Source organism: Melanostigma gelatinosum (genome assembly GCF_949748355.1).
Source record: "Melanostigma gelatinosum genome assembly, chromosome: 2".
NCBI classification, from domain to species: domain Eukaryota; kingdom Metazoa; phylum Chordata; class Actinopteri; order Perciformes; family Zoarcidae; genus Melanostigma; species Melanostigma gelatinosum.
The window spans coordinates 16,851,120-16,872,471 of NC_136635.1; the positions used below are offsets into that span (position 1 = coordinate 16,851,120).

Genomic DNA, 21,352 nt, shown 5'->3' on the forward strand with positions numbered 1-21,352 from the left:
TCAGAAAGAAATCAATAATCCATTCCAATCCGAAATATTGATCTGATGTATTACATTATAATATCTACACTAAAGAGGATTTTCTTTTATCAAACAAGTTTTAAAAATTGTATCTAAACAAATTGGAAAAGTATAGTAGAATAGGGTATAATGTATCTTTATTCTCAAACTTTAATTTCCACGATCAATAAAAAAAAACATCAAGCTCAATTAATACATTGTTTACTTTGCATAAAGCATTTGGCTACACTTTATGTCCTCCCTTCACTAAATATGTCCTTGCGTTAACTTGGTCTTGTCCATCTGGAAGGAGAGCACATTCACAGGTCAATTCACAAAGAATAGGTTGTGGCCGCTGATTCCGTAAAACCGCGATCTGCCTCATGGTCCAATTCAAGAATGATATCGCACTTATTATATTACAGCGCGAACGCATCCATACAGTTTTGCAGCGGAGTGCAATTTTTCACTTTTCTGCATCGGATTGCAATTATCCATGTGGCAAAGTATAAATGTTCCCTCTGTGCAAAGATCACAGCAGGCCGAACAATGGCAGAGAGAAAAATAAACCGCAGTCACACTACGCGACTCCGGTCATGCGATGCATTCAGTGAGCGCCAGGCAGAGAGCCACTTAAAAGATGGCCGAGTAGTACTTGCTGTCTTACTTACTTTTGAAGCAGAAAGCACAGCTGTACCTCGTCCACTGTGAGCTGTCAAAGCAACAGGTATCACTAGAAACTGAGCGTTGTGTTTTTAAAAATGAATATTCTAAGTTCATTTTTGGCTAATTTAAACAGCCCTAAGACACTCACCAGCTCTTTGAAGACTAATAATTTCACAGTTTACGGCATGTGGCTATTATGGCGGATCTTTAAGAATTGTACTGTTTTTGCAATGAAAAGGTGCCAATTTTGCACCAAATGAATGCACATTACCATACTTAAATATGGGCAAATAGCACAGGAGCACTGAGAAGCTATTTGCTTAGCAGTGCATTTAGGGCTGCATTTCATCCTTTGTGGGTGCTTTCGCCCTTCAGTTTGGACCTCAGGAACCTTCACAGCAGACTGTTTGAGTGCATTCTTGTTCAGCACGATGCTGCCATCTCACAAATCAAGCCTGAAATATTCCCCTGTGTTGACCCGCTCAGTTCCTTTACCTGCAAAAAGCCAAAACAATCAGATTGATTGTTTTCAGCAGGGGAGCAGTGATGAAAATATCTACAGTCCACAGAAGAAGAAAGGCAGAAAGAGTCAACGAACACAAGACAAACACACACAAATCATGTTTTGTTCAAAATTTCAATTTGTGCTACTTCAGCTGACCGAATGCATGTTATAAAAATTGTGAATTTTGTGATTTATTGGCTGTTCTCTTGTTAGTGGCCTTGCCATCGTCTCCTTGAAATGTCTATTTCTATTGTGAAGAAAAACAAGCAAATCTTTCTTGGAACATGCCCATCTTTGAATTCTACCTTCATTGCGATATCAACTACACACCTGTAAAGATTTGTGACTGCATCTCGAACACTTGCGATGCTGTCACGATGAAAAAAATCTGTCCACGGACAGACAGACAGAAAAATAACCAACTGGCAAAGTTCTTAAAACCGCCTCTGTGGTAGTTCTTGATACAGCAGGTGTCTCCAGGATCACATTTTGCCATGATGACTCTACCATAGACTCACACGGTGAAAACAATACCAGCCCCGCTGTCTAACAATTAAGCCACATGAATTTCTCGTTTTGTGTGGTTTTTTTCACCTTCTTTTATTCAGGTGGGAGAGCGATGCTCTCTTATCCAGGAAGACCCCGATCACTTCAACACAGATTCCGCAATACTGCCATAAAGAAGATGCGCCATCACGCCGGCTTTAGCTTTTTCACACTGAACCAAACTACGGCTGCATAACGCTGCTCCGTTGTGTGATTTCGAGATAGCATGCCGGCATTATGGGAGCACAAGAGGCGTGAGGAGTAAAACAACAGCGTCAGCGTCTGGTGTGTGTGTGTGTGTGTGCGTAGTCCCGCCGTCGTTTACATTATTTACAAGGCCCTTTTTAAATCGTCGACCAGTCAGAATTTAGAGGGCTGGATTCAGGCCATGTTCAGACCGTTGGCCCTGCGTGACAAAACACAGCACTCTAAATCATTTGAAGGGAGTCAGTACGCAGCGGGGGTGCAGAGGGGTCTGGCAAAACAACGCTGGGTCATCCGGCATAAAAGTTCAACCAGTCTGAAATGTTGCTGCAATGCAACATCATCCAGCATGGCACTCACCGGTACCTCGAACTAAATACCCCCAACAACGCAGCCCCCTGCTGCGCTGTTTTCTGTCTGAATCGCAACTAAACATGGCGATGTCATCTTCCTACACAGCGAACTACCTCGATTCATCCATGAAAAATAGCGATAAAGAATGGCAACAAGTGTGGACGAGATGAGCAGCTAATGGAGTCCCAGAAATAACTTTTAAATTGGCAGATGTCTTCAATCGACAACATGAACTGCTCTTAGCCTCTGCTACCGCAGTCAGTGATAGCATTACTCAAAGCACACGCAATTTGTTATAGGATAGGAAAATAAAACATTTTTAAAAAAGAAGACGGAGAACAACATTTTCAGATTCTACTAGCCCGATGTGGCATGGCACTTAAATAAAAATCAACAATGTGCATACGAACAGTTAATACCACATCTCATCAGTCTGTGAGCCCATATGCACACATGTAAATCCAACGTTTGCCTTACCGGGCTTTTCAATAATGCTTGGTGCCTTTTCAGATTCATAACATTTATTGTGGGCACAACTCCTGCGTCGCTTCAAGCGCAGGGAAGTCATAGCAACAACAGGAATGGTAAAAAGCAGAGAATAGCGAGGCTCAACATGCACGAGACAAATCCCATTAAAGACATTCGGGAACGGAGGGTTACTTTCATAAGCTAATGCTTTTAAATAAACTTTAGGAGGTGAAATTATTCTTTTTGTACTGTACAACTGGGTTCAGATTCACACCGACAGTAAACAGTTTGCACTGAGGTTTTACTTTCCTCAAGAAATGAGAGTACAGAGGCGAGAGAAAATCCTCTAACCCCGTTGTGTGGATGCACTGCGTAGGCTGCCAGGGTCTTTTACTCAGGCTTCCAATAATATTGGTTAATTGCTGGATTTCTCTAGCTTCTCTCAACTTGCATCACGAGTAGGCGTGGAAGAGTTTACAGCAGGGGTATATTGCTGCTGACAGAATACAATGTTCTCATTCTCTCGCTCTCTCTTAATTGTCATTCCCTGCTCACAGGCAGATTTCTCTAGCAGATTCCCTTGCGAGAGGTTTCCCCAGAATCTACGTAAAAGGATTTCTTCCCACGCCATGGTCTTAGGAACATCTCATTTTCATCCTCCCGCGCCTTGCTCATGCTCACACGCACTCCCTCTCACCCTGGCATTGTGTCCTCGTGTCTCCCTGTCTCCTCTCTCTCGTGTTTTCATTTTCTTTTTCTCTCTCTCTCCACTTTTTAACTTCTCTGGGCTTCTCTCTACTTCCCGCCCTTTCCTCACATCTTATAGATCCTCCGTGGGAGGCAGCATCTCCTTCACACTGCAGGCGTGGGCTCTTACTCTGACAAATGACATGCCGGGCCCACCAGCTTTGCGTGGGGGGAGAAAAGCTTTAAGTTAGGAAGGAGGAAGGGATTTGATTGGTTGGTGAAACTCAGGGGCTGTATCTTGGCGAGCAGTATTTGATCGGGCTCAGAATATGCAAGAAGTGAGAAACACAGGGAGAACTGCAATACTACATCACACCTACTGTACATTTTAATAAATAATGACCACAACACTGCTCAAAATGGTCACGCTGTCAGCAGCAACAATAAAAAATGATGGTAAATGTATTCAGTATAAACATTTGTCTAGACGGCTTATAATAAACATTTACTTGTGTTTTGGTCTCCTTAATGTCTTATAATAAATCACTTACGAGTGTTCCTTGGCTAACTGCTGGGCCAGAGAAATGGCTGTAGGATCTCGGTCTAAGGCCAGGACTGTGACTTCATGAACCATATTCAGTATTTCTTTGGTATGACCGCCACCTCCAAATGTCATGTCCAGGACCACCTACATGTGAGAAAGCAAGAAAACAACACATTCTTCTCACACCAGGACTCCAAATACAATGGTATACAGGGAAAGCTTGCATCGTCACGTACATCAACTAAAAATCCTTTTTTATTTTGCAACAGACATACCGGTACTCTGAATGGTATTATAAATGTCTCGCTCAAGGAGAAGTCTCAATCTTAAATCTCGCAAGGTGGCATTTTGCTGGAAGTCAGCGGTGAAAACGCGAGTGCTCGCCAGGCAGAGTTTTTTGTGTCAGTGTACGGAAAGCCTAGCTTAGCTTTATCAAACAGATTTCCAATGTCATGGCTGAATATTTAGATGATTTCGACAATGTGGATGAGGTTTTTAAATGTATAGCCCTACTTATTTTAGCCAGAGTATACGGATAAGGAGCTCCTACAAAATTGAAGAGTGGACGAAGAGATGGAGAGAGGAGCAACCCCAGACTCTGAATAAGAAATGGACGATTGGTTTGTGGGCTGCCGTTTCACCATCTTGGTTTTAGGCTGTTAACATCTTTTTGGCTTTTTGCAAACAAGAAGTGACGCGAGAGGTTGGAGCTAAGTACAACTGAACTCTGATTAACGATATCATACTTTCTGTGCAACCAAAAAGGGTTAGAATTAACTAGCATGAACTGAAAACACACTGAGAAAGGGATTGAAGTTGTAAGATGAAAACACCGAAAACTCCCAGACCAGACAATACCATGGTGGCGACCTGTCAACCACAAGACAGCCAAGCCCTAAAACATGCCCTGCTTTGTCCTTGCAGAACTTGTTGTCCCAATTAGTCAGTTAAACATAAAACATGGGACAATAAGGTCTGTAACACAGACACAGTTATGTGCGTAGGTCACAATACACAACTTTAGCCCTGATTTTTCAATCGCCAATCATTTTTGGAGCTTCCAACCAAAAGCCCCAGATCAGAGGCAAAGTGCTGTTGGCTCGGTGCTTGCTGTTTAAAGACGTTAACAAAGAGGATTGCAGATGTTCACCCAGCAGGCAAAACGTCTGACCGTCGGGGAGCCACAGCCAATGAGAGCGCAAGACATGTATCGAAGGACAACTTGGGGGAGGCATCTCTTATTGGTCGTCCAAAAAACTGAAGACTTTGACACCAATAGTAGTTTTGAGCACTTTCCAGAAAGATTGAGTTTCCCATCCTTCCTAACTGCTACTCTGGTTAAAAAGCAAAAGTACAATCAATCAATCAGCTACCAAGCTGAATCAGACCGATCCTGCGGGATCTCGTCTCTTCATCATTTTTTTATACATGCCACCAAAAACATTGTCATAGTTTCTATTGGAAAAGTATTATTGCCATTTGGTTACTCCAGTAGAGCATTTCTTAATTTATCCTCAAAATGACACCGGCTATTTGCTGAACTAACTTTTGGGTTGGCCCAAGAAAGATGTGTGAGACGACGATTACTGGAGCACTCAGCTGATTTTCAACCGTATTACTTATACAGCAAAGGATACCTAGAATGTGCACTTTGTATTAATGACATCCCATCTTTATAGTTCATAGAACTATTTCAGAATATGTCCAATACCTGCCAACCACTCTGCCACAACATCTTAGATTATCAGGCAGCTGTAAACTCAACAAAACTTCTCCTGTCCAGCCATATTTCCTTATATATTTCCTGACTGCCACTGCTACAAAAAAAAAACTGCACTGACTGAACAGTCTGAGCTTATTTGAATAATTTGTTGGATTATGCTTTACTTTGTATTTTATTACAGCAAATTATGTCAGCAAATGACAGAGAAAAGATGTAAAATGACAGAAAAGGAAATGCCAGCTATTCCCGACAAAAACATTAAACATGTCGATTGACAGTGACGTTGAAGGTGGGGTGTGTGCGTGCATGTGTGAGGGAAGAAGTGATCAATGGCGGTTCCCTCTCCTTTCCAGCGCACAGCAGCAGATGGGGAGGGGGTGTGGGCTAGTGGGATGAGTCACACGCATAATGAACCTGCCTGTTGTGCTATTCAATACAAAAAAGGAAAAGGAAAACAGAAACACAAACAGCAAAGTAGGCTGGCTTTTATCGAAACAGTCGACACAAGCAACCAGGAGACAAACTGGTCCTCTACTGGAGTGTGCAGCACTTGTCACAACAATGCTTTGTCACATCCTATGGAAGCTGTGGCCCAAATACCAAAGGTAAAGCGTGCTTTTTTTCACTGTTGCAAATGCAGACTGCCAACTGATGCTCAATAATCTTTGAGGTTGGTTGGTTGAAAATATAAATACTTCACATTTGTATCGCTGGTGCACTGAGCACGGACACTGTGCATCTGTATCAGGTTTAGTACACGTTTCACCCCTTTTACTCACTCAGACACACACCTAATACACTGAGCTAGAAATTAAGTGGGTGCAAAACAAAAATGGAGAATTGGATATTGACAAGGTCATTTATGAAGTAAATTGAAAATCTAGTCCCCCTGCCTGAGGGGAAACAAGCTTCTTCAAAAGCCCAGAATGCTGTTGTGAAAATCTTCCCTCCTTTTTAAAAAGCCTGCTGCTTTTGCCACCAGATGGACAAAACTACTTCTTGACAAGATTTGGTGGGAATGGGTTTGGCATTTGCAAGGATGATTGACATCAAACTTGGTAGTGAGTCATTCACATTGATATTTCATCCGGAGGGGTGTCAGCGAGGCTGTCGCCTAGACCAGGCCTTCCTAGCGAATGCAGCAGTTTGGAATTGAGCCAGAACACAACGTGGGTCATCTCAGTCTCTACATGCAGAGATGATTCTCCAAACACAAGTAATTACTGAAGTCTGCGTTTTGTACTCCGTTTAGGGTGTGTAATATCTGCGTTTCCCAGCAGAGGGAATAGGAGAGTTAGGAGTGGTCCGAGTGGTGCAGACCGACAGTGAAGCTGCAAGGTGCTATAACGCAGGACACTTCAGCAGTCACCCCATAGCATTCTTAATGAGAGCTTTTCTTCCCAAAAAACTAAAATGTAAACACACATTACAGTCACTCATTTGCTTTATTAAAACAATAAAAACAGGTCAGAGCATCTATTTAGAGTGATTTTACAAACATAGATGATGTGGGGAAAGGAGTCTTTTTCCCTTATTGAGAATTTGAAAACATAATACAGCTCATACAACAGTAAATAATATCCTGGCCATGTGGAAAAAGGGGCCTCATCTCAAGTCGTCTTATGGTTGAATTCATTAGGAAAAGGGGAACAGGAACCTGAGAGAAGGCTGAGTACTCACCTAAATCCTACTTGTGACTCCCCAGCCCAGGTCAGTTACAGTGGGGGATCTAAAATGTCATTGAGGGGAGTTTTTACAGATCTTGTTACACTAACACACAGACCATTAGGGAGACAGATACACAGGTACAGGATCGCTTTTCTTGTCGCGTCCGTTGCCATGGCAAGAGTGGAGGTAACCGGTTTGCATTTCTTTCTCTGTCACACAAAGTTCATGGCGAGACACGAGCGAGCACACATTTGAGCCGGTTTGCGACACGAGAGCATGTTATGAAGAGATGAAGGTGGAGGTTATGATTACGGGAATGATGATGGTTTTATCGACTTCAGAGAGCAGCGAAGTGTCTGGCTGTTGCCTTAATGCACTTGGACATCAATCTCGCACTTAAAACTGCTGCTTTGCTCAAACAATATCAAGACTATCTGACAATGAAATCACTTTTGAACCCCCTTATGACAACTTCAGTATTTCTCCGATGTCAACCTTTTGTAAAAAAATGTGTAAAGAGTCTGTAAAAGTGTGTTTTTCGTCTCTACTTTATTTAAACGACTGGGATACGTGTGTATATTAGTCGAGCGTGCAGGAGGTGGAGGTGAGGGTGTGGTGCACAAAACAGATGGCCAGTGAGAGCAGACTAACTCAAAGGGCATGAAAGCGTCCCGCAATTACTCTGTCAAGAGATTATATTGATGGTGATCAGCGATGTCGGAGAGGCACGCAGCTTTTTGCCTCATCTACCTAAATTCAAAGTGTACTAAACATACCACCTGTGTGTCTGAGAGTGAGTGAGTGAGTGAGTGAGTGAACAAGTGATACAGGAGCCCAAAAATATTGACAAAACTCTTTGCCAGAGGGCTGCTTCCAAATGCCTCTCTTATGTTCAGATAATCTCTCTTTTGTGAGAGGAATGCTGAAGAGTTACGACAAATACTTTCATTCCTCGTCTATTCAGTGCTGTTTGCACAAGTTTAAATAAACGGCTCATGAGGAGGTATTTGAGCCAGTTAGGACAACACAAATGTACACAGAGAAGAAAAACTGCATTCGCTAATTTGCTTTCAAAAACACCAATCTGTTGTTTGGAGGTCAAACAAATAAGTGAGAATCAACGAATTCTACTGAATTTAGAAACCATAAAGAAAAAGCCAGTAGAGACGTAAAGAATATTTTAGTTTTACTTTTCTTTTATGTGTCCCCTGCTGCGTATGCCAATTAGAAACAGAAATGAATCATAGGAGTTCTGTGAAGAAGGAAGAAGTGACCCAGCTGTTACAGAACTTTAATCGGAGCTCAAATAAGAATCATTACGTTTTTTTTTACTAATAAGGTCAGTTTTTGTGTGGGATTCAGGATTGTAGATGTAAAAACTGCTTAATAGGAGAAACTCTACATCCTATAAGGCAAAGCTTTGTGCTGGCTCTATGCTTCCCTCCTGTAAGGGGGTGAGGTTGTTCTGTTATTTGTGGGAGATTACAAAGAGATCATACAACAAGTTTGTTTATGTGTAATATTTGAACATTTTAGATAATAAGGCCCGTGATTATTTACAGGGTGGCAACGTCTGCTAGTCCCACAGTCCTTTAGTCCAACACTTCGGTCTACAGTAGTTGAATGTAATGAACACTAATGAACCGATAAATAGCATGAAATTTGGTGCTGATATTCGTGGTCCCCAAAGGGTGAGTTCTAATTTGGTGAACTTTATCATTCTAATTGTGTGTGGCATATGATTCACTGTGTGCTGGTGCTGAGCAAAAAAAAAAAAAAGATGTAAAAGGGCTGCAAGAAAAAAAGAAAATACAAGAGTCAAATAATAAAATGTCAAATTCAGTCTCAATTGTTTTAAAGTAGGGTTTAGGTAACTGTGAATGATTTTTGTATATTAGATGAAGTGGTATTGAAGCCTGACTGTGTCCACCTACATATAATGTATTTATTACTTTTTTATCTTTTGGTTTTATCTCAGTCGAGCCCCTTTTGTTTCAGACTGCACCATGCAGATTGCCGTTCCTGCTCACGTTTTTTAAACGAGTAGGCTGGGCCACATTGTTTGTTGAGCTGGAAATGCTCCCCGACCTACAGACATGTACGCACAGGTATACCAAGGCTAACAGAGTTTTAATACTGCTGAGGATCAAACAAAATCTCATGAAGGCATGATTCTACATACAGGGCTACTATGTAAACACTACAGACATGTTCAAACACACTTCTGAGAAGTTCACACGTAACTAGAGTTGCAACTAATAACTCATTCAGAGATTCATGCTCCCAAGATGATACAAGACCCAAATTAAATGTCTTCAGTTCGTTATTTTGTCCTGCCAATGAATAAAAAAACATGTTCCACCCAATAGCAAAAACTATCACAGCTTTCACCAAATGCATTTGTGAATGGTCAGCTCTTGATCTAAACAATCATAAAACACTGCTGACACGATTTTGCAAAAGAAGCAGCAGCAAACTGCAAATGCAACTCAGGAATCTTCCCATGAGGACTGGGAGCGTGAGCGGCTGACGAACCATAGACTGACATAGACTGGTAGTAAATGTGTATCAAATACTGCACAGCCTATCCACAGAGACACAGAATAAAATAGGACTGTGGCAACCATGACACTGACAGTGACGATCACATTAAAGATTTGATGTACGGTACATAACTTCCGAGAGAAATATCTTCAGCTGCTGAAGTGTCTTCCGTCACGATAGCTTTCTTTCTCTGGGAAAACAAAGTCACAAATACTACCTGGGCAGTGTATTTTTGACATCCCTTCTTTTGGATTGGCTGCAACAGGACATAGGCTATTGGTCCACACAAGTGTGTGCTCTCAGTGTAGCACAAGGCAGAAGACATACTGGAAAACTATCTAAACAATTTCAGGAAGCTGGCTAGTCTGTCTGTCACAGTGTCTCCCAACACCATATATAGCCAATTTCAGACACAATCTAGGCTGTTATGAAAGACATAAGCACGGTTCAGTGTCTTTGTGTTCCTCCTGGGTTTGCCTTTAAGCTCAGGAAAGATTCATAAAGGTTCATAGAGCCATGGACAGCAGGCAGCTTCTTTACTGTATTTGTGGAGAAGCGAGAAAATCAATAGTGTTGATCAAATATGTGACATTGGCCAAAGTCAAATATTGTTTAGGTCTACATAAGCAGCACAAAGTAACTTTGACATGTAAAATGAATCAACAGTCAGTTAAAACGGCTTTATTACAGTTGCTACTTGGTCAGAAGAAAAAGCACTTCAGACAGGAAAATACACTACATGTATGAAAACCACAATACACAATGAAATGTCCTGTTTAGTAAAGGGAAACCCGCTGCCATCCAAGCTAGTCCCTAGTTTGTCCGTATTTTAGGTTGCAAGGAATAAGAAGAAATCCCCATTCAATAATATAATGCCTCCAGAAATAAAACTCCATTCAAGAAAGAGCACAGAAGTGAAGACGTTTCAACAAGGAACTTCTACTAGCTCACTTTATGTCACACAGCACTGTAATGCAAATGTATGGGCGACTCCACAGCTTGTCTTTAACAAAGCACGAACACAACGTCTCTCTGTTTACTGTACGAGGACTCTGATCATGATTCCACCTGAGCATGCAGCCACTACACGATTATGTTGCTGATTTGCTGGTCACTGGGATGAGTAAAAATAACAAGGACATGAAACTGCCATAAACTAAATTTAATTTGACAAAATAGCAGCAGGATACTTGAACAAAGACAAGAAATAACACCTTTAAACAGGTAATGGGATGACAAACAATTCTAATGGAATGCAAGCGAAGCTCGCTTTCCCAGAGAGATGATTTGAAACGGTTAGTTATGTATATATTTTTCAAAGATAATATAGTATAAGCTTGTTTCTCAAGTGCTTTTATTTTTCTAATACGAGCAGGGGCTCTGGTTAAGGAGGCTGAACCTATCTGAAGGCTCCTGGATGGCAACCAGACTACAGTGAACTGAAGACTTAATCAATCCAAAATGACATTATGATCAGCTGTTGTAAAGGTTTAAGACGATCGATTGATCCTCTTGCTTTCAGCTCAGGTGGATCATTTTTTTGCATTTTGAACATAAGTGTGCCATGACCGCTGTCCAAGGTGCTGATCCTTGGACAGCGGTGGATGTGGGAGCTGTCAGAGGATACTCAACATTGTCCCGTAGGTCAGGTAAACTGGTGACGAACAAATGTTTTTTTGCCTGTAGGTGTGAATGAATCACTTTGAATTGTGGGAATGAGCACCACAACAGAAATACTGCTCACCTTCACTGTACTTGGGTGGCAGCAGATTTTTCAGAGAAACATATCAACAAAAATTGACACGTGGAAGTCAAACTATGGCCTGATACCACTAGAGTCGGAGGTATATGTTTTGTCATGTTGTGGGTGAAGTGGATCCTAAATGCCGCTTCCCAAACAGCAACACAAAAAAAATGTATTTGACAAAACTTCTAATACTACTGCCAATTTATTTTTGCCATGAATGCATACACTCAGTGGCCACTCTATTAGGTATATCAGGACAATCTATTGTAATCCAATACTTTTGCAATCTAATGATACTATTCAGCGCCACAATATACAAAGGAGCAAGCCTACAGCAAAGCTGTTGTCAGATTCGATGGTTAACCACAACTGTAATGATAGAGCCAGTCAGCTTATTGGTTTTAAATGGAGAGAGATCCAACTGGTATTGAAACAGTATATTTAAATACATAAGCCGTTTGCAATCATTCTGCAGAAGCAGCAATGTCGCACACAAATTACCTGCTGGTGTTCCCAACTAAAATGTCAGTGTAATCAGTCAAGAGTTTAGAGCCCTGATTACATATCACTTTATCACTATTTAGGGTCACAATCGCTGAAATGCCAAGCTAGAAGTCCTAATGACTCCTAATTTAATGGATGGTTGTTTGTCTTACTGGAATGATTGCATTTAAAGCTATTGTTTTAACTCCCTTGCAAGCCCTAGATTATGTGGCTTGAGTGCCGACATCACCCTGTTACATGACGGTGGACATGAAGACAGACAACGTTATCCAAGCCCCTGGAGACTTTCCTAGATGTTATCAAAACACCAGTCCCTCCCCAGCACCTTCCTTTACATGTGCTGCTCAATGATAGAGTGATCTTGCGCCGAACGAATCTGAAATGACAGAGTGACGAGAACCAAGTCGATTTAGATCTTGAATGACCCGTGCTCCGTATCCCCAAACATGCACTGTAGTAGCAGACAATAATTCGGAAAAAAATGAACGCTACTCAGAAGAATCGTACTTGCTCTTTTACCACAAGACATTTGATTGCTTCTTCTTTGGACGTCATCTTTTTGGAGCCTAAACTTTAGTTTAGTTTAAAGTTGTAAAGCTCCATGTACGGCTGATGATATATTATGAAGCCTCTTGTAATGTTGTAATGTAACCTCCACTCACTCTACTTGCCCCAAGTCAAACACCACAACATCCACAACCCCCTCACGTCTTCTTCCTTTTCCTTCTTCTCCTTATGTACTCTTTTTTTTCTCCCCACCACTTTCAGATCATTTATACCAGCTCTGCCGATATTCTACAGTTACACTTGTTATATTTTTTCAATTCAAATCTCACTGCAAAGAGGAAAGCCCTGGTCCCTGTCCTCTACATCAGGGATTCCCAAAGTGTGGTGCCTCTAGGGGGTGCGCGACAGGAAAAGTGTAATGGCGTCTGATGGTGTAATAATATTAAATATAAAAACAAAAATTTAATTTTAATTTAAAAAGTGGGATTTTTCACAAAATAAAAACATGAATTATAAAAATCCCCTTTGTAAGATTTAAAATTAAAAACGTACAATTTAATAAATTCACTTGAGCTCCTTCCGGCAGACTTGCCGCCTGCCGCCAGTCGTACACACTAGCCAGCCTAGCTTGTGCGGATAACGTCAGCTAACAGCGAACTTCATGCATTCAGCAACATTCATTTAAATATGCTAAACTGGCTGAAATCGGGGAAACTGTCAGGTGGGACATCTGAAGCCATCAGTCGTAAAAGAGGAGAGGGAGGGAGAGAGAGAGAGAGAGGGACAGAGAGAGAGGAATCGGAGGCGAGGGGAACGGAGAGGTGCGTTGGGGAGAGACCGGGAGAAGAAATCGAACGGGAGTCAGAGGAAGATGACGGAGGAGACCGAAAAGGAGGAAGGGATAGCACAGACAAATCGGGAGCACATCGGCCCATCGAGTCAAGGTAAAAAAGAGAAACGAGAGTGAGCATCAGACTGGGGAAAAAAAGAGGAAATATGATGAAAAGTATCTGTGTCTGGGCTTCACTTGGATTGGCAACGCAGATTCCCCAAAGCCACAGTGCGTGGTGTGCAGTGAGGTTCTGGCTAACAGTCTGAAGCTCTTATTTACGTCGCCACCTGAACACCAAGCATGCCAGTGCAAGTCAAAAGCTCCTTACATTGTTTATATCCAAATTGGAGGAGTTACAAAACAGCCCAAAACAACTGGAGTCTCATTCATGTGTTGGGTCTATAAATGACGCACTACGGGCTTCATATCTGGTTACAGAATAGCGAGAAAGGGGCTACCGCACACAATCGCCGAAGACGTGAGCTTGCCAGCTGCCAGAGAGATGGTGGAATGTATGATTGGGGGGAAAGAAGCAAAAAAGTTGGACATGATCCCGGTGTCCAACAACACTGTCGCGCCGCATCGATGCTTTGTCCGAAGACATCCTGGCTACATTAGTCGCTCATTAATTGTAAGTTAAATGTGATAATCTGCCTCTGAGCCTGTGCGTGTGTGCTCGCCATCCTGATTGCTCTTTAAAAGTGACGCCTCGTGTCACTGAAAGTCATTGAAACTTTGTTGCAGTGTTTCAGGGCGTTTTCACCCCCTTAGTTCGTTTGATTTGTTCCGATTCAGGGATTAATATGATACAATGTTGCAGTTGCCCCTTTGTTCGGTTTGTATTCACACTGCAACATTTAACAGTGGACTAAATCTTGTAAACAAACGCCACACGCGAGCAAACTCTCATTGGTCAGATTTCTAGGCTCTGTTGCTTTTTTAAATTTATTTTTATTCAGGGGGGGCGGGGTGCGCGGCCTAAAAAGTTTGGGAACCGCTGCTCTACATAAAGCTCATAAAGCCCATGTAAAGCATCCGCCCACTTCAAGGACTCCTGGCTCTTACACCACAGTGGTGATGAGGAGATCCCTGGAGAAACACGGATAGCAGGCACTTGTATCATCTCTGAAACTATGAGCCAATAACTCAATATTTACTGTACGTGGGCAATCCAAGGCAACGATTAGTCTTTCTGCTGCCTTATAGGCTGCCTGTGTTCTGAAAAAGTAATCTGAAAGTAATTTCATTTTAAAAGAATGAGTAATTCATCTAACTTCTTGGAGACCTATCTCAGTATTATACTTTTTCTATTAAACTAAAACATATTTTAATGTGCATTAAGTAGCAACTTTAAAATATCTTCAGGAGGATCAGAATATGTGTTGGTGTGTGTTTCCGTTGAATTTGGGGGTCACACATGACCAAAGCATCCTAGATGCAGAGGATTATGATTTGCACTGAAAATCACATTATCAAGTAACGGTATGTGTCCAAATGATATGAATATGGCATTTGTATCTGTCTTTGAAGTTGCAAACCTTTGCAAATACAGCGATCATTGCGAGGATCTGATTTGGTGGCCATGAGTGACAGCTGGGGAAGAACTGATTGGATAGTGAAAGAAATGGAAAGGGAGGGACCTCTACTGTGTGCATGAGTCATCACTCTCCTCCACCCCCCCCCCCCCCCCAGCCAGCCAAACTGTTTTTGTCAAGCAGGTTGGAGATTTACTGAGCTACATTTTCTCTGCTGGAAAGATTCATTTTTGCATAACACTGAATGCAGACTTTAACAAGGAAATGATTGAGTAACATCATGATTCAAATGTGCAGGTATAAACTACAACAAATATCCAGTGACCGTGATAGAAATCTGTCAAATCTAAGATACATTTTTTGACATGTTCCTTAATCAATATAACTGGCTTAAACTATAAGGATTTATTAACTAAAATCACAACAACCTACTCCACAAAACAGAGTCTTCAGTATACTCTGCATTGTGGCTCCAGGAAACACATCCTGACTTCGTCACAGACTACAGCCCCACTTCTTTGCTCTGTAACCGTCGTTCAGGTTCGTTTAGGGGTTGAAAATAGGGGCCAGAGGGTTACCATGTGTGAAATCCTCCTCATTACTTTGACTAGGCTGGTCAAATCACAATTGTCATACCTGAGCTGGTACGTACATATCCATAAAGACTGAACTATATTTGACATTTTACTTTCACAAACTGACATTATTATTTCAGTCTCTGACTTATTTGCCAAAAGGAGGCTTTGGCAAACTTGCCAATGCAATATTTAAGTCCTCCTCCAATCAAAAATCATTTTTACTTATTGTTTCTTGTCTTGGACATCTGAGCTTGCAGAATGACATTCACAGAGTGTAACACTAGATGGCTGTTTTCATGTCCATATGCTGGAAAGAGAAAGTTTTGGTGTGCTCAGTCCAAGTCTATAAATATGATTATGTGACATCACAACTACTTTGGAAGCCAATCTTGGTGTGATGTGGAAACAGGACACCCTCACTGCACAGATGAGAATGGACTTTCCAGTTAAGTCGGAGACAACTTGGGTTTAGCAGTTAAATGTTTTAACAAAACCATTTGCATATTATGGATTTTTCAATGAGGGAGAAGCAGTATGCACTTTTAAGAAATGTGACAATCGTATCAAGCACAAAATCCACGTGCCGTTAGTGCACGTGAGCATGTCCCACTGGTTAGCTGCTCTCATACAGCGGGTACAGCTGACAACACCGTCCCAACTGACAGCGTCCCACAATCCCCCCTCAGGTTAACTCCATTAGCTCTAGCAGCACTTTAGTTGTAGTTTGTAGCCAGCCCACCGACGACATGTTGGAAGCCGTTGAGAAGCACTCAAAATGCTCCCAGTAACGGATCTTGCACCTTTAAAAAAAACAAACACTGAATGTGGGTAAGAGAGGAGGAAACTCTGAATATTGCCACTCCTTGCTACGACACTTTGCTGCCCTGTACGTCACACTACCTCTAGCTGTGTGACTGAATGTAAACACAAGCCTTTTTAAGCAGTTTGAACAAACAATACTGTCATTTGTCTCAAGAGGCCAGTCACCAACTGAAAATAGAAACTTCTTGTTCAATCTGGTCATCCAACCTCATATGCTGTTATTCTGACATTCCTACAAATGCGTAAAAATACAAAATACATAGACTGCTAACTTTCAGTGAATGGGAAATGCCACAAACTGTGACAGAAATGCCAAAAGGCTGTTTCTTTGTTTTAACAGGAAACGAGAATTAAGGTCAAATATGATGCAGCAGATCCATTCAAAATGATTACATGCTTCACTGCTCTGAAGGATTTCTCTTCAGTGTGACACTACTGTCAATACAGTGTGCCAGGGAAACAATGCAAACTATATAAAGCCCGAGAGAAAGCAGAAGTGAAACTGAAGAGAGGGGGTGGAATCATCTAACTATATTCACAAAATGTAAAGAAGCATCAGGAAAGATGACTTCCTCTCCTGAAGGTGAATTTCATGGTACTAAAGGAAGACAAAAGAAGAACAGGGCCAAGTCCATTAGGGAGTGCAAAGAGGAGTCGAGCTAAATGAAGGATTCGTGGTGGAAGGCATGGTATTAGGGAAAAGACTTCTGGGCATTTAAGAAGATGCTTCCAGTAGTTTGAAGACTGGGTATACAAAACAATTTGAAATGAAAAGAACTAGGGAATGGGGTGGGGGCAGTGGACAGTGGCTTGGGGGAGGGGCTGTGCTCTGAGGAAAGCTTTACAGTGCAGCGCAATGCTGATTTTTGATTAAGTTCCCCTGGGCCTTTCCATGACTGGTATTATCGTCAGTACACTAATATTTTGTATTTTCTTAAACGATTGTCCCGGTGCCAATGATATTTAAATGAATTCATACAGGGCTCCTACAAATCAGAGATGTGGGCAGCCATTCAAAGGCCTACAACCAGGCTGGTTGACACATTTCAATCATCCCACAGGACATACGCTCATATTTTCCATCCCTGAGCTGGCACAGATCTGTCGCTTGTAAAGGTGGAAATGACCAAAGGTCAGACTTTGATCTGAACAAATGACCATCAGCCGGCCCCGAGCTTTCAATCTCTGACAGCAGTCTTTGGGGGGTAATGGTAAGTCTCAGGAGCCTATGGCTGCCTAGAGGGTACCTAAGCTTGTGAATGGGGGCTGTCCCTCAGCAGGATGCTGCTGATACAGTCAGGATCAAATTGACCACATCGAACACTGCTGCCAGTGTGCATACATTTCCTTCAGGTACTTCTCAGCAGAAGGCGAAGGTGTGAGCCAAAGCACATCGGTAAGTTATCTGTGAATTAACTAATACGACGGTGCTGTGATGAAACAGATCAATGCTGGTTTTAATATTGACATTTCATACCAAATGTATCAAAGATAATCTGCATTGCATTTGTTGAAAATGGCTCAAAACGCCATCTACTGTTTTAAATCAGTCCTAATCTTGCAAGACCAATTCTGAGACAGAGTCGACCGTTTGGGACCCTCCTCCCCTCTACCCAGTGTTTATCCTTTCTGTGTCATGGAAATTAAGCCATCTGTAAATTACAAAATCTGCTAAATCTGTGTTAATGATTATATATCGCTATGTGCTTTACTACGCTGTGACAAGAGTGTGTACATTACCATTAAGTTGTTTAAATTTTCCCATTTGGCGGCTGGATAGTCCGCTAACATTGGAAAATGAGCGGAACAGCTGGCTGGCGGCACAGAAGTGGAGTTACATTTTCATGTTAGAATTGATGCAATGGTTCTCAGAAAGGCTTTCCCTCAAAAGTATTACAAGGGAGAATATCGTGCCCATCTTTGTTTTTCAAGAAGAACCAAGCAGGTTTTTAAGAAATTCATGTTAAGCAGGGTGTCTGCAATATAGGCTAGTTTATATAAAATCGGCAACCCCGTGCAGGGACACTCTGGTTAAACTGTGGAGGTAGACACTGTGTAAGAACTGTGAAAGGGAAGCAAGGAAATTTCTGCTACTGGTTTAGGTCAGTAGTGTCATGTCGTGTCGAGCGGACATGCTCTTCCCTGCCAAATTTGGCGGGAAACGGAGTAGGCAAGGAGTGGAAGCCCTCCAGCTGAGAACAACAGCACTTCATCAGGATGCTGCTGTGAATATAGATAATGTTGAATCCACAGATAAGGTCACTGCAACGGCCTTTATCAGAAAAGGTGCAACAGCAGTTTAAAAAAAGATCATTAGGCTGCAGGAACACATGCTGAGAAAGATCAGTAAGAGAAATAACACCGGTTTTAAATCACCTTCACTTTAAATTGGCCCCAAGAATTGGAAAGTCGCCGAGTATCATTTGCTCCTCCGTCTCGACCATCAGGTAAAGAGCAGAATTACCCTGTCTGCATGGAACGTGCATGTATTCGACCACTTGCTGATGACATTGCGTTGCACTGTGTCAAGCTGAGCCAGGGGCCCATTTCACCACATGTGCAAGCTGCAATTTCCAACATGAGGTAATTTCCTCTGGCTAATTTTGACCTCTTTCAAGCCCATAAGCAGTTGAGAGCCCAGTAGGACTCGTAAATGTGTCGGCAATTTATGAGAAACAATCATTTCTGAAACGCGACGCTGCCACCATTTTCGATCTGCGTGTGCTCACAAAACGCTTTTGTGAAATGGGGCCGCACCTTTGATGACACTGCACAAAAAGCAAGCGCGTGTTGGCTGGTGTTTACAGATCAGGTCACTTTTGTCTACATCGCCGCTTCCACGCGCATCACCACACATCTCTCGTGTTTATAAGAGGACAGCCTGGTTGTCGCATTTGTAGACGTGGCTGGGCTCCGCGGTAGACTTTAATGATACCGCAAAATGAGATTGCTGTTAAAAACAGAATTCCATGCAAGAGGGGAAGCATGTCGAACATGACAAACTATTTACTGCAGCAAGGTATAGAAATTCATATTTCGGGAATCAGCAGATTCTTTTTTGCTGTTTTACAAAAAGAAAAAAATGTCTAAACATTTGTGATAGCTAAACCTTTCTGCGAGTCGAAATCAGGTGAAAATGAAGATAAATTTAGCTGTCAGCTAAATTTCAGTCTAATAATATGACAAGAAATAGAGTCATTCGTTAAAAACCAGAATCAATCAGAAAAATAAGAATCTAAATCGCAAAGCACATACGCTTACCTAAACCGTAAAAGTTATAAACAGTAACTAGACTACATGATGAATGTTTTGTTTTATGATTATCCTGAACATATTTAAAAGAAAGACCACTGAGATAATGCAGTTGGACCTCACACAAACACCAATTGAAGATGTGTTGCAGGAATGAGTCATCTGCTGTCCACAGGGCATGTATCTGATTAGCATACCGGCACTCACACACCAGGAACAAATGTAAATATTGCAATAAAACCTGGTGTAATAGCATCAATTCAGTGTCGAGGACGGGTTCCAGTGTATTTTCACTGACTTTGGCAATATTGGATGCATGCGAGTATGGAGTTATACAATTTCAATAATTGTTATTAAAGCTACACGCAAATATAACTCAACAATTGATGTTGTAGCAGCACTCTTCTCCAGTTTACCCCTGTGCCACGCATCAGTTGTAAAGATATTCCTCTCACACATCCTCTCTCTCACACACAATGTTTTTATGGCAATCCAACATTAATAAAGTGCAACATTTTGGAAAGTATTTACTTTTAGGACAGCATTTAAGCTTTATTGGGCAATATGTTGTAGTATAAGCAGTGAGGTATTTACAGCTTTGTAAGCAATGTCGCAAAACTGGAAAGGTGAGAAAATATAGTTCGGAAGGTGGGAGGCGGATTTACTTGAGCTACATTATGACAGACAACATCTGCTCAGGTAGGCACAAGAAGGTTCACTTTATTTGTTAAAGTTGTTGTTTTAGTGGAGCTGAAGAATGTGGAAGATGAAAGGGCTAAAACAACTCAACAAGACAGTGTGGTGAATCACCCACAAAAGGGTTGTCTGCTCAGCAAAGCCGAACGATTTGGCGCTCTGTAGACTGAGGCACCCCATTTGGCTAATGAAGTCCCAGACTGTCTTCACACCACACCCCCACCCACCGCTCCACTATGAAATGTTCTACTCATGAAAGTAATGAGGCAGGGCCAGAGAAAGAGTCTTCTGGCCACTGATAACCTCAGACTAAACTTGCAACCTTACGAGACAAGGGCCTAATATCTGGCCGTCAATCAGCCCCAGCATCCCTGGCTGGAGTGTTTAATTACAAGGATCAATTATTTACCAGCCTCCTCTTTCACTACTCAGTGCTCCCAAAAAAGGAGTGTAAAGAAAACAAAAACATTAAAGACCCAGAAGAGGTTGTGGTGGCATTATTTGTGCACAGAAAATAAGAGGTTGCTCGTTCCAGATAATAGAGATTGTGTTTATTCTGTGCATCATATACAGCAGATAAGTAAACCTTTTTAAAGAATGACGACAAAACAACTTCAGTATTTGTTGTCAGATGAATGTACATAAAATGTCATGATTAAGCCTTCAAATACACAACGGATTACAGTTCAAATAAAAGAATGAAAGATTAGAATAAACTCTTGGGACATTCATAAAATGTCAGTGATGTCTGAGGAGACACTGGCTGACAAACGGTGTAAAATAATTGCATAGAAATAAATAAAACTTAATTTATAAAGTGCCTGTCTTAACAGTTTTATATGGTTCTTTACAAAAAGAAAAGATGCAAAGACAAAATGTTGAGGGCAACTGAATTACTGTAACTCCCTGTCGTTCATATTTACTTCTGAAGCAATTTCTAGTCTTCAGCTTCACAGCGCAAACAGCAACT

At 41.6% G+C, this 21,352-nt stretch overlaps 1 protein-coding gene across 1 annotated transcript in view; it reads right to left on the reverse strand.

Moving 5' to 3' along the window:
• mettl15 (methyltransferase 15, mitochondrial 12S rRNA N4-cytidine) overlaps nt 1-21,352 on the reverse strand; it is a 40,153-nt gene that overhangs the window by 14,113 nt on the left and 4,688 nt on the right. The window contains exon 2 of the mRNA XM_079294217.1: nt 3,982-4,118. Coding sequence (XP_079150343.1) covers nt 3,982-4,106 — 125 coding nt within the window. The 5' untranslated portion in view covers nt 4,107-4,118. The remainder of the gene's footprint in view (nt 1-3,981; nt 4,119-21,352) is intronic.